Here is a 12,704-nt window from a genome sequence, read left to right as displayed (position 1 = left end):
CATGTATAGATGCTAGGAGGAGAATGCATAGGATACATCCACTGAAAACGTAACATAAATTCAACAGACACGTCCCGCTTCAAAATTTCGTCCGCTCGTGACTCAGCGGGAAGCGGAAGTCCCAGTAACCTAGGTAAAGACGGTAAGTCCACAGGTCAAGGATACCCACCCGGCGTTGATATCAATCGACGTGTTGTCAAGCACCGATTGGCTATCTTGTGTCTAACGAGCAACGGCCTACTCCGCGATCGGCCGCAGATCACCACTCAACGAGCGACATTTCAGACAGGAAAGGAAGCCGTCGAGTGAAAGCGACGGATATGTGACCGATATATCTGTTATATGGCCAGCCGGAAAAGGGGCTATTATACATTGCAGCCGAAGCAGCCGTTGTTGATAGAGGACCTCTTCGTATTATCTTGGGATCTTGACGTCTAGATCTGTGGCCATCCCATCCCATCCCATCCCATCCCGTTCCTTTCCCCTTCTCTCACTTGGTTATATATACATATATAGCCCGCTCAAGATGCACCTCGCGGCTCTGTTCGCCATTCCGCTCTTGAGCTCCCTCGTGCAGGGCAGCGCGGGCAGCTTCCTGGACCAGGCTATCCAGTTGATGGAAGAGACTCCGCTGCTGGACACACACATTGATCTGCCGCAGATCATCCGAAGCCTGAGTGAGTACAAACCTTTCTATTGATATCTGTTTGCGGACACTGCTGCTCACTGCCCCCATACGTAGACCGACGACCCCTCGACGCCATCCCGCAGCTGAACGGCTCGTTCCCGGGCCACGTCGACATCCCGCGGATGCGACAGGGCCGGCTGGGCGGCGCGTTCTGGACGGTCTGGGCGCCCTGCTACGACGTGACGGGCGAGGATCCGGGCTCGGACTTCAACACGCCCACCAACCACCTGCGCGACGCGCTGGAGATGCTCGACATCATCCAGAACATGATCGCCCGCCACCCGGACCACCTGCAGTACGCGCGGTCGTCGGCCGACGTGTGGCGCGCGTTCCACGCCGGCAAGATCGCCTCGCTCATCGGCATGGAGGGCACCCACGTGCTGGGCAATTCGCTTGGCGCCCTGCGCGTCTTCGCCCAGCTAGGAGTTCGCTACGTGACCCTGACGCACACATGCCACAGCGCGTTCGCGTCGTCGGCCGGGCCGGGGACGCCCATCGACCCTGTGCACGCGGGCAACGCCCTGACGCCACTGGGGCAGGAGCTCGTACGGGAACTCAACCGCGTCGGCATCCTGGTCGACCTGTCGCACACGTCGGACGCGACCATGCGGCAGGCGATCGCGCTGTCCGAGGCCCCCGTGGTGTGGACGCACGCGGGGGCCCGCGCGCTGTGGGACCACCCGCGCAACGTGCCCGACGACATCCTGCGCCTGATCGGCGACGGCCCCGGGCAGAAGGACGGCGTGATCCAGTCCATCTTCTTCCCGCCCTTCATCGGGCCCAACCCGGGCGCCAACGTCTCCCGCGTCGCCGACCACATTGAGCACATCGCCGGCATTGTGGGGCGAAACCGCGTGGGCATCGCCTCCGACTTTGACGGCATGTACATCTCAGTCGACGGCCTGGAGGATGCGAGCAAGTACCCCAACATCGTAAGTTTTGTTCTCTCATCTCATCGCGTCTCAAATGCAGTGCTGTGCTGTGCTGTGCTGCTGCTCAATTCTATTTCTCTGCTGACACGGACGGGACGGGGGAAAAAATAGGTCGCAGAACTCCTCTCGCGCGGCTGGACGGCCGAGGAGATGAAAGGCGTGCTGGGCGGCAACCTGATGCGGATCATGGACAAAGTGGACGAAGTCGCCGAGACGCTCAAAGACCGGCTGCCGTCCTCGGCCATCTGGGAGAAGCGCCAGGACCTGCCGGCGACGAAATGGGGCGGCGGCGGGGTGCAGACGTACTGGCCCCGAGACGTCAAGGAGGCGGTGGAGAAGATGACGGTGCGGCATGACGAGTTGTGAGGGCCCTTGTCGTCGACGACACAGGAGGTATGTTCCTGGTTGTGAAGACAAGGCTGAATGAAGTGAGAAAACAGGGGCGAGGGAGCTTGACACACGGGGAGAAAAAAGGGGGCGTCCTTAGGAGAAATATACTACCGCTGCAAAAATGAGAACGAGAGATGGAGAGATGAGATACCATTTTCCAGGGCCTTGAGAAACCTGTGCTAGTGTCTTTCTGAATCGAATATCAAGTCACTCACTGTGTTTGATATATTGTCGATATCCTGTCGCGCCAGGGGAGAATGACTGTTTTTGAGGCCCGAATGCTGCCTTGTCGACGAGACTCAGACTCCAGCTATGACTCTGTTCTCCTCTATAGATAGATAGATAGATAGATAGATGGATAGATAGATGGATAGATGGATAGATGGATAGATGGATAGATGGATGGATGGATAGATAGATAGATAGATGGATAGATAGATAGATAGATACCCCGACAGCTATGGAGTCGAGATTTCCCAGGCTAGCGCGGCTGGCCACCTGCTTGTTCTTCTTCGTCGTCTTCTTCTTCTTCAGCTTCAGCTTCAGCTTCAGCCGTGTCTCGTCAACTGCATGGCGCTTAAATTACTACACTACGGTGGTATGCCTCTCGGTACACCCCCGGGGTTAGACTGCCTCGACCTTGGTTAATACCTGGCTTTTTTCCAGCAGGATCCAATAGGTCTTTCTTTTGAATGATAGCGGGGGACTCAGGCTACGGCGGAGACAGTATATGACAGAATGACTAGGTGCGGCGGAGGAGATCGAGCAGTGTCATTCATGCATTGGACTATGACATGGACATGGGACATGGGGTGTCGAAACCCAAGAAGATGAGCCCCTTGCGCAGAAGCGAATCGAATAACCAGCAACAGAGGCGTGCTAGCTATTATCTATCTCCTTCCGATCCCGATTCCCTCCTATCCTCCTCCATCTGTCTCACTCACGGTCAACCTTCCTTCGTTCATTGGATGGCCGAGAACTTGGTCGGCACGAGGAAGCTGCTCGCGACCTTCGCGTTGATGGGCCCGTCGCGCTCGCTGGCGGCGCGCGCCTCGATCCACTCCGGGTCGGCGAAGAAGGCGTTCCACTTCTGCTCGCGCTCGGCCAGCGACTCCCACGCCAGCATGTACGTCAGGTCGTTGGCGTCAGGGCCGACGAGCGTCGTCCTGCATCGTCATCAGAACGAGCACATATATGTGATCGAATGCTTGTTCTGGGGGTAGTGAAACAAAAACAACAACACCAGTAGCTCAATCAGTATAGTGACACCCGTCCTCCTGGGGTTGGGACCACCAGAGAGACTCTGACTCTCTCTCTCTCTCTCCTGATGGGATGTGATGGGCTCTGATGTGCAATGCAGACGTAAACGTACCAGAAACCCAATTGCTTGATGCCGTGCTTCTGCCAGATTCGGAGCGTGTGGTTCTCAAAACGAGCCAGCAGATTGGGCATCCGGCCCGGGATGGTGGTGTAGATACGGAGTTCGTAGATCATCTTTCCTCGCTGTACGGGAGACGATTCTCTAGGCTTGAGTGATGACGACGGGGGCAGGCTCAGAATGGATCGAGAGTTCTCTTTTCTTCCCACTGAGACGGATAGCTCTTTCGATAGCTGTTTGATCTCTTCAATCGCAGACCCGGGCTCGCTGATAATATTATATTAATAAACCCGGCGCGTTTATGCGGGGTAAAACATCAGACAGAGCACGAAACGAGACATCGCACTGCCGGCCGTCGCCCAGCGATGCGGGGAGAACGAAGGAACCCGTATCGACTACCTAGGTAGAAAATGAGAACAAGGCCCAGTTACTCCAAGAAGTGAGATGCAAAAACGGAATATCCCATAGCTCCGTCGGCCGCGGACCCCGCTCGCTGGGGGTATTTGGGTAGTGCATGATGAGGAAGGGATGGAGGGATATCCGAGGACACGGCGTGCGTGCGTAGCGGTACAGAGCAGTCGTTCGAGACAGGGCGTCTGGGGTACAATGAGCACGCACGAGGACGAAAGCGGGAGATCAAGCGAGGAACGGGTGGGGAGATAGGGACGTGCCTCTTTCCCTAGCCCTAGATATAATAAGAGGCAGCTCAGCACCACAAAGGAAATTCCGTTGTCAGAGCACGATTCCGGTAGATACTGGTCACAGACACCAAAAAAAAGAGTCTGGAATCAAGTGCATTCGACTTCCTGGCAGGTCTTATTGACAACAGACAGAGACCCGAGCATCTGCAGGCGCTGAAAGGACTGCTGTCTCGACACATACCAACGACCCAACGAGCAACTCCAGCAGCGAACGAGCATCTTGACCTGCTGATGCTCTCAATATGAGGCTTTCCCAATTGCAATCATTGGGCTCAAGGCATTCAATCCGAGCTTAGGAGAAAGCCATCTGCAAGATGCTCCATACCAGGAAGATATTTCCGCAGACCATGACGACGGACAACCAGACCGTGACAACACATACTGGCCAGAAGAATCCCTTGCAGGCTTGCACCCTTCTTCGAGCTCCATGCAAAGAGACTTACCTGAACCTTTCTGGGGCCTAGGCCCTATGTCCGTGCACAGAAGTCCTCGTGTCGAATGGGCTGAAAGTCTTGTTCCAAGTGACAAGGTTTAGCAAACGCTTGACACTGCGTCCACCACCAACAACAACACGCTGGGGCCAGTCCATACCACACATGGAGAAACGCATACCATTGGGAAGGCGGTGGCCTCGTAATCGAGACTCTCGATCCCTGTGTGTGACGTGACACACGATGTGAGAAAGGTTGATGCTGGCGTCGACACGAACGCTGATGCAGGAGTGATAAGGACAGACGGTGTCACCCTCAGGGTCTCCCTCGTTTTCTCCGTCTTCAGCTTTGCCTCTCGAAGTTGTTCTCGAGCGACAATCAAAACGATATCAGCAAAACCCGGTATGGAGAAGATGGATACCTCTAATCCCATCCAACGCTGGGTATCGTACGCCCTGCCCGGCGCATTCATTCTTACCAGCGTCATTTGTATGTCTTCTCGAGCCCAGAAAGCCTTTCATGGTGAGCAAATCGTGCGTGATACACCAGCTGAAACTTGACAAGGCCATATCCAGACCGCTGTCTTCCACCCCGGCCTGCTCGTCAGCCACTTCGCGCGCTACAAGGAAAAGGCCTTTGCCAGCCTCTGGGCCATCGGCGGGCTGATCTGCGCCCGAGACACCCCCGAATCTCTGGGTCCCATCTTGGCCCAGAGCAGCGGCGTCATTCTCGATGTCGGCCCCGGCGCTGGCCACCAGCTGTTCCGCTTTTCGAACCCCCAGGGCATCACCGCGATCTACGGAGCAGAGCCGGGCGTGAGCATGCACGCCGCTTTGCGGAAGCGCGCCAAGGACGCCGGCCTGGGTGACAAGTACCACGTCCTCAGCTGCGAGGCGAAGCTCGAGTCGCTAGTCCCAGCACTCGCGAAAGCGGGACTTCTCAAAACGGGCGATGCCCACGGCGCCGGAGAGGCCAACACGCCCTTCGACGAGATCGTCTGCATCCGCGTGCTCTGCGGTATCCCCAACCTGGACAGGGTGACGGAAGGCCTGTACAGCGTCCTCAAGCCTGGCGGCCGGATGGTCGTGTGCGAACACGTGGTCAATTCGGGGGACAGCACGAAAGGCGGCACCGCGGCGGGCCGTGCATTGCAGAAGTTCTACATGTGGATCGGCTGGAGCTCGCTCATGGGTGGCTGCGAGTTGACCAGGGACACGCTGGCGAGTCTGCACAGAGCCGCACAGAGGGATGGCGGCTGGGCTAAGGTCGACGTCAAGCTGTGCGATCCATACAGCACCATTCCGCATATCGTGGGGACATTGGTGAAACGGAGGTAACAAACAAGCAAGCTGAGTGTTGCGTCTGCTATTTTATTGGCTGTGACCGAATGAAGTTGTCTGTGCTTGGAGCGGACATGGACGAGTTGGTTCGATTCGCCAAATGGAGATTGCAAGTCTGGCCTGCCTTGGGAGAGAATGTCCACGCAGGGTTCTTGCCCGTCAACCAGGAGCTAGGAGTGGGTGAAGAACACAGGGTTGCGATGGTAGACTTGAAAGCTCTGCTCTAGTTCCCATCGCCGCCATCCAAAGTGACGAGGCCCTCCTCAGTACTCTACTCAACGTCTGCGATTTTCACCCAGTCTCAATTGCTATCAAGCATAGTTGAACCATGGCCATTTAACTGGCCAACTTTTTGAGCTTCCCTTCGTTCATTCATTCATTCCGCTGAGCAGAGTCAGTCGGTGAGCGTCTCGCCGCTCGCTCAGGCAAAAGAAATTGAGATCTCCTCCGCCTCGTTTCCCTCCTCAGCAGTCCTATCTGTAGGGACAAAAGTAACAAAAATACGGTGCGCGAGCTGTGAAACAAACACCCTAGCCAGACCCCGGAAATGAGGTGTCTGGCTGAAGAAAGGAAACCAACCGCCACAGAAGCCAGGGTAAAACCAAGACTCAAGGAGTCAGACTTTGTACTCGTCGCGCCTTATATAGCACTCACAGGGATCACCGGACCGGACCCTGTTCAAACGTATCATCGGCCTCACTGTCTGTTGAATCAGTCCTTTCCCATGTTGCCACGAGGCCATGCCAATGCAGGCGTGGAGGAGCAGTGATGTGCGCATTTCTCTCTCTCTCTCTCTCTTTCTCTCTCTCTTTAGCAGGGTACACGTTGTCGTTATATACGTCGAAACAGACTATTATTATTGCATTCAAACTTGGCCCGCAAGTCATGGTTGAATTGATTGTCTATCTGCTATTTTCATTCCCCTTGGACTGTCCAGAGAAGAGTGGAAGTGTGGAACCATCTTGAGTATTTATTGCTCGACCAGGGGACTGCAGTTTTGCGAGAGAGAAAAAAGCAGCCGGCCCTGCCTTGGGTCAGTGTTGCCGTGAGGGGGCGTTTCGCCGTTGAAAGCGCGGCAGCCTTACGTGGCTCCTTGCTGTGCGCTTGGGGGACTTGTAGATCGTGGCATAGTACTCGTCGGTGCGTGTCAGTCCCATCGCCCTCTGATAAAGTTTGAAATTGCCTTCTGGGAACGCGGCGACCAGGGCCGAGCCGACCTTGGTCACCGGGGCGAGAGACACTCGTTTGACTTTTGAATACTGTGTGCAACGGGGACGTGTATTTGAGAGCGCGCACATCCACCCGCGACCGAGACAGGCATGTGTTGGCATGAGTTTCTCGCCCGTTTTAACGTTGCAGTCCCCACGACCCCTGTTCATGTCGTATGACCTGGCTCCTTTGGCTCTCAGTCACCGCGCATCCTCCGCGTAGCACTTGCACGCCGCGCCTCGAAGAGGATTCCTCGATCCTGCCTGCTCCTCCTCTTCCAGTGTCTCTGCGAGCTAAAGCCTCCAGCTCCCGCCAGGATGGGCCCGGGGCTGCTCTGCGACCATATTCCAGGCATGCCAGTTGGGTGCTTGCGTTGGAAGTGTTCACCAGTTCTCTTTCAGCCCCGTAAACTCTCAGAACGACTCCAGGTGGCTCAGAGAGTGGTTGGATGGGCGGACGAACATACTCCATACACACAAATTTTCCCTGGCGCTGTACGCCTCTGCAGACTCTCCTTGAGTCGGCACATTCCGGCTGCGCAAGTGTAGCTTGAGCATCAGAAGGGGTGGTTTGTTGTCATTTCCAACCCAGTGTCGGTCGCATATGCGTGTCGGATCTGTCTGCCGCTCCGCAAGTGCCTCGACTCTAAGCCCGCTCGGGAAAACATTGAAGGCCCCGGCAAGCAAGGAGCTCGGCGCAGAGGCGGTATTTCATATATATAATAAACGGTGTGGCAAGTTGTAGTCTGAGTCGATTGAGTGTCGTCCCACTTCGACGTGGGTGGTATCAACAAGCTTTAAGACCTTGTCGTGGCTTGCGGGGTACTTTGACCGATTCGATGAAGTAATCGACAGACTTGAAAAGTCGACAGGCGCCCCTTAATTCGACAGGGGAAGCAACCCGAATTCACACTATTACTGCTGGTGCATCATCGATGGCAGTGTCATGCCGATGGAGCACTGGCGAATTCGGCAGGACTCATGGCCCAGCATGAGACGAAAAATCGGAGTCGAGCTGTCCTAGGGAGGAACCGCGGCAGTAGAGTCGTAGTGGGATTGACTCCATAAGTGAATATTGCTCTTCTTTGGATGCCAAAAGCCTCTAAGTCGAGAGCTGTGGCAAAGGTTGACCAATGGAGAGGAGCCTTCTGACAGCATTTCTGGTGACGATCGGTAGTTGGTCATCTGTCGAGGCTGTCCTGCAATAGACGAGATGATGATGCTGACAGCTGAGCGACCAGCAGGTGAAGGAGCCATTCTCCCAGTCCGGTTTTCGCAGTCGACATGGATAAAATCAATCTGCAGCCATCCCTCGCCACTTGGCAGGTTTAGTGGACAGTCCGCGACTTGCTAAGGGATAGAAGATCTTCATTGCAAGGGTGGGGACAGGAAAAGCACTTGTTCGCCCAAAGGCGATAGCAGTCCAGACGAAACCTTCGCCGCATCTCTTTCCGCGAACGTTGAGGTCGCAACTGAGTATGCGGTGAAGAAACAAGTCAGGATACCCGGTGCATCTACCCCACAAAACAGGATGCTGATTGGACTAACTGTTTCTGGAAACCGGCTCCTCCCCCCAACCACGAGGCTGAGACCCCTGGTAGACCCCGTGGACATGTTGAAAAGACATCGCCTGGTGGTGGAGTTCTCCTGATGCACGTATACCCATCGGCTCTACGGAGGGGTAGGCACAGCAGCCGCCTGCGTGCCACTCATGTTCCAAATGACTTCCGCCGCATTCCCACCACGCGGCACTTTCCTTCTAACGAGGAGGAAAAGCGTTCACGTGCATTCCCATACGGACATAGTCGGATTATTGCGCCTCCTGGTCCGCTGCGGTATTGTGCAGCTATCCCTGCATACCCGTTATAGGCCAAGGGCGTGAGAAGTTCGATGCCATTTCTCCATGATGTTGATCTATTGCGTCACCCCGGGCTTATGCATCAAACTTTCCCACAATGGACGATTGGTGTAACGGCCACAACCTGTAACATTCACCCTTCCACGGCCGCAAGAGTCCACATCGTGGTCACTAACTTAGGTCCATCGCTTCACCGTCGGCAGTGCCGCCGGCTTCTGTCTTGACCGTTTCCACAAAGTCCTTGCGCCGGCTTCCAATCCGTTCCTCCTTGAATTTCTGGATCTGCTCCTTGACATCGGTTGCTGCAGGCAATCGTCAGCATGATCAAATTCCGGAAAATGAAATGAGAATGATCTTCGTAGTCCGCATTACCCAAAAAGAAAAAGGGGGGTGGGCGCTTACCAGGTATGACGTCCTCGATTTTCAGTGGCACTCGGTTGAATGGGTCGTGAGGATCACTCAACAAGTGGCTCCGTATCGTGCTCCTGTCAATGACAATCTTCGATACAGGCAGCCTCACAGGATCTTCCATGAGGGTGAACATCAGCGGATCCAAGTACTCGTCGGGGATCTCTCCCAAGTCCGCGTCCGCAGCTTCATCCTCTTCCTTAGCCTTGGCAAATTTCTCTATAAGACGCTGCCACCTATTAAGTTCTTCGGGCGCCTTGAGGACAAATTTGCGCATGATATTGCCTGCGTTGATGAAGTTCTCGGGCTTGTAGGATCGACCATCGCGCGCGACGGCGAGGATGAAATTTTCCCGTTCGCTCAAATTGAGGTAGACATCGATAATCTCGCTCAGAAGAGCCTTCGGGTTGAAATTGTATTCCTGCAAGTTTTCCACTTTGAGGGTCGTGGATTTCGGCCCGACCATCGCATCGAGGTTGTAGTCCAACATATCCGCCAACCGCTGGACGATTTCGGGCATGGTGAATGCGTCGGCGAGAGCTTCCGTGAAAAGCTTCAGCATCGCTACCGTCTCGTTCGTTAGTTGCATGTATGACTTGGCCTTGCTCTTTGCCGCTTCCAGTGCTTCCTCCTTTTCTTGTCGTTGCTGCTGATCCAGCGACGTGCCAGCCAGCGAGAGTTCTTTTGAGATGTCGTAAATCGTATGAAACGCCGTAAAAGATTCATCTAGCACGAATGTCACATCATTCAAGAGAAGGTTCACAAATCTCACGAAGAACTCCATGTTGACTTTTGCCTCCCTCAACAGATTGTCGCGGTACACAGTGTTCGGCCAAATACACTTGATGATCTGGAAAATCTCGAAGCGTACATTGAACTTGTCGAAGAATTGGCCGTGTCCGCCCATGAACTCCGCCTCTATGAAGAATTTCATCAAAGAATGCAATAGGTGCTCTGTCGCGAACGGCATGCTGTTGTATTGATCAGCGAGGATTCCCCGTCCGCCTTGGCGCCAGGACCAAGTTCCCCGAAACAGGATCGTGACCAAGGACGCTTTCAAATATGGATTTTTGATGTATTCCGAGTTACGCAAAAAGGTGATGCAGAGCATTATCAGCTCGTCTGATTGTGTTGCGGAGATGACCTGGGGCATGTTGTACATGATGAATCCAAAATTACCACTGATAACATCCAGGAAATACTCAGGGAGGTTCTTGAACGTCTCTGGCTGGTCGGGTGGGAGAGGAAGAGTCAATTTCTGCTTAGGAAATTGGCCATGTGGAGAGACTTGGCGAAGGATCCAGACCGTCACAAAGCGCATGAACTGCATGGAGCGAGTCTGTGCGATTTCGTCCAGGAGAACGCCCTGCACAGCATACTTGTAGGACAAGCCCTTGTCATGCTGATCCTTGTACCTCTTGAGTGCATTCTCGAACAGGGCCAGCTGGGCAGGGTTGTTGACGTATTTGTGTCGTTCTGTCTCGAAAACTTCGATTTGCTTGGCCATGTGCTTCAGATCTCGGTCCATGTCCTTGAGCATATTTCGTGCGGCTTCGCTCCCATAATAATGGGAGGCCACGGCGAGGAAAAAGCATTCTGAGATGAAGTTGTTGGTGCCTTCGAGCTGGTCCTTGTAAAACTCATCCGAGTGCTCTTGATCCGCGTTAATCTTCGTTTCCTCCTTGATATCAACGCGGGGATGTCTTCGGAGATAGCCAATATCGACTCGGTCAATCTTCGAGAATTGTGCATCCATAAAAGGTTCACACAGCTGGTCTAAGATCGCCGTGACATTGATCATGAAGCCATCGCTCGACACCGTCGCTTTGTCCACACGCAGGGCACGGCGTTTGTGATTCGAGTTGACCACTAGAGCAAACCAGTCCAGCACGCGTTCTCGAGCTTCCGGGGAGGCGCGCACCAGGGTATTGACAATATCAAATAGTTCTGTCTGATGGGACCTTAACGACATTTGCAGTGATTGCTGAGAGTTCCGGATCCTTCCTGGATCCATCGTCTTTGGCGCAGAGAAGTATTGCTTCGTCACTTCCGCTTGCAGCGGCGATAACTGGAAAAAGGGGCCAAGCAGTGTGCCAACCTCTAATTGCGCAGCGGGAACTGATTTGTCCACAAAAATGTTTGACTGTGTGATAGCAATGGCCACGGGCTTGTATCTAATGAGGTGTCGCAGCATAGCAGTATACCGCCGGTAGTCGGAATCCATGGTCAACTTGGCAAGACGCTCACTCAGATTCTCAACGGCGCCGACGAATGCATCCTTGATGGTTTCATCCTCGTCGAATCTGGTGATGACTTCCGTGAGGAAATCATGACAAACACCCCCATCCTCGTCTGGATCGGCGAGAAGGTGGTCCGCGAGTGCGGCGACTCCGTTGTAGTTGGCGCCGAACACGTCAGGCGTCGTGATGGACAATATGCACCAGCTCATGCAGAGTCTCCTAGCCTCTGAGATGATGGCCCACTTCTTGTTCTCGGGCGACCGATCTTTGACAGCCTTGCTCATTCTCGTGATTCTCTTCCAGCAGCCGAATAGCCAATCATGCGGAGTCGATTTCCCCAGATCTGCACCTGCTTCCATTATGGCCTGCTCAAGCAAATCGGTATTCAACAGCACCGGTTTGCCTTCACTCTCCAACTCCTCTCTCAGTTGTGCAAGGACGTAGAGCTGCTGACCGTGGATATCCTTGGTCTGTTCAGGGTCTAGACTGAGACGAAAGATACTCTTCAAGGTCCGGTCTTCCCACTGTTCGATGCTCTCGTTCGGCCGTGAACTTTGTCTTGAATTAGGTCGTTCCAAGCCGTCCATCTCCCGCTTCTGGGGAGTGACATTTGCCGGAGAGATTCGTATTCGGGTCGTTGGGGGGGGAGATGGTTCCTTTGTGACAGTGCCAGATGGGGTTGCTGAATCGGTCGGTGTTGGAAGGGCAGAAGGGTCTCCTTGGGGCGTCTCTGGTCGCGACGACGGCGTCGAGTCAGAGCCATCTTGGGCAGGAGTTGAGGCTGCGGCAACAGTATCCTGCGACTGCGGCTGCGGCTGCGGCTGTGATTGTTGCAATTTCGCGAGTCTCTTATTGCGGATCTATTTCATGTTAGAAGAACTTGATGCTTGAGCATCTCACGCACCTTGTCCGAGTCCATAGAAGGATCCGCCATGATTGTGGAGGCTGTAGATACAAAAGTGTCGCAGACGAGATTCCGGTGAGGTTTCGCCAAAGCCGACAATTTGGGGTTCAAGTTGACGTCGGTGTTGGTTCGAAGAGACTAGAATCAGTGGCACTGCGCCGGAGATAATAACTACTGGGCCCGCGGCGTGGCCGCCCCGCGCGCAACTCTCCAAGCAGTCATCAGC

At 54.4% G+C, this 12,704-nt stretch overlaps 4 protein-coding genes across 4 annotated transcripts; 2 read left to right on the top strand and 2 right to left on the bottom strand.

Moving 5' to 3' along the window:
* Nucleotides 1-526: 526 nt before the first annotated feature.
* Nucleotides 527-1,986, top strand: AYL99_05868 (hypothetical protein; the record flags this gene model as incomplete). Its single annotated transcript, XM_018837380.1, has 3 exons — nucleotides 527-677; nucleotides 743-1,620; nucleotides 1,732-1,986. The coding sequence occupies 3 exons, from the start codon at nucleotides 527-529 to the stop codon at nucleotides 1,984-1,986; spliced, it is 1,284 nt and encodes a 427-aa protein (XP_018694233.1).
* Nucleotides 1,987-2,971: 985 nt separating this feature from the next.
* AYL99_05867 (hypothetical protein) lies at nucleotides 2,972-3,504 on the bottom strand (the record flags this gene model as incomplete). The annotated part of the gene is made up of 2 exons (XM_018837379.1): nucleotides 2,972-3,176; nucleotides 3,383-3,504. The coding sequence occupies 2 exons, from the start codon at nucleotides 3,502-3,504 to the stop codon at nucleotides 2,972-2,974; spliced, it is 327 nt and encodes a 108-aa protein (XP_018694232.1).
* Nucleotides 3,505-4,933: 1,429 nt separating this feature from the next.
* On the top strand, nucleotides 4,934-5,857 carry AYL99_05866 (hypothetical protein; the record flags this gene model as incomplete). Its single annotated transcript, XM_018837378.1, has 2 exons — nucleotides 4,934-5,009; nucleotides 5,085-5,857. 2 exons carry the CDS (start codon nucleotides 4,934-4,936, stop codon nucleotides 5,855-5,857), a joined length of 849 nt encoding a protein of 282 aa, XP_018694231.1.
* Nucleotides 5,858-9,097: 3,240 nt separating this feature from the next.
* Nucleotides 9,098-12,508, bottom strand: AYL99_05865 (hypothetical protein; the record flags this gene model as incomplete). Its single annotated transcript, XM_018837377.1, has 3 exons — nucleotides 9,098-9,228; nucleotides 9,329-12,434; nucleotides 12,479-12,508. 3 exons carry the CDS (start codon nucleotides 12,506-12,508, stop codon nucleotides 9,098-9,100), a joined length of 3,267 nt encoding a protein of 1,088 aa, XP_018694230.1.
* Between the last annotated feature and the right edge of the window lie 196 nt (nucleotides 12,509-12,704).

The sequence above is a fragment of the Fonsecaea erecta genome (genome assembly GCF_001651985.1).
Source record: "Fonsecaea erecta strain CBS 125763 chromosome Unknown Scaff4, whole genome shotgun sequence".
Classification (NCBI taxonomy): Eukaryota; Fungi; Ascomycota; class Eurotiomycetes; order Chaetothyriales; family Herpotrichiellaceae; genus Fonsecaea; species Fonsecaea erecta.
Note: the sequence above shows the minus strand (reverse complement) of the source record. Positions and strands in the feature narration are given on the sequence as shown.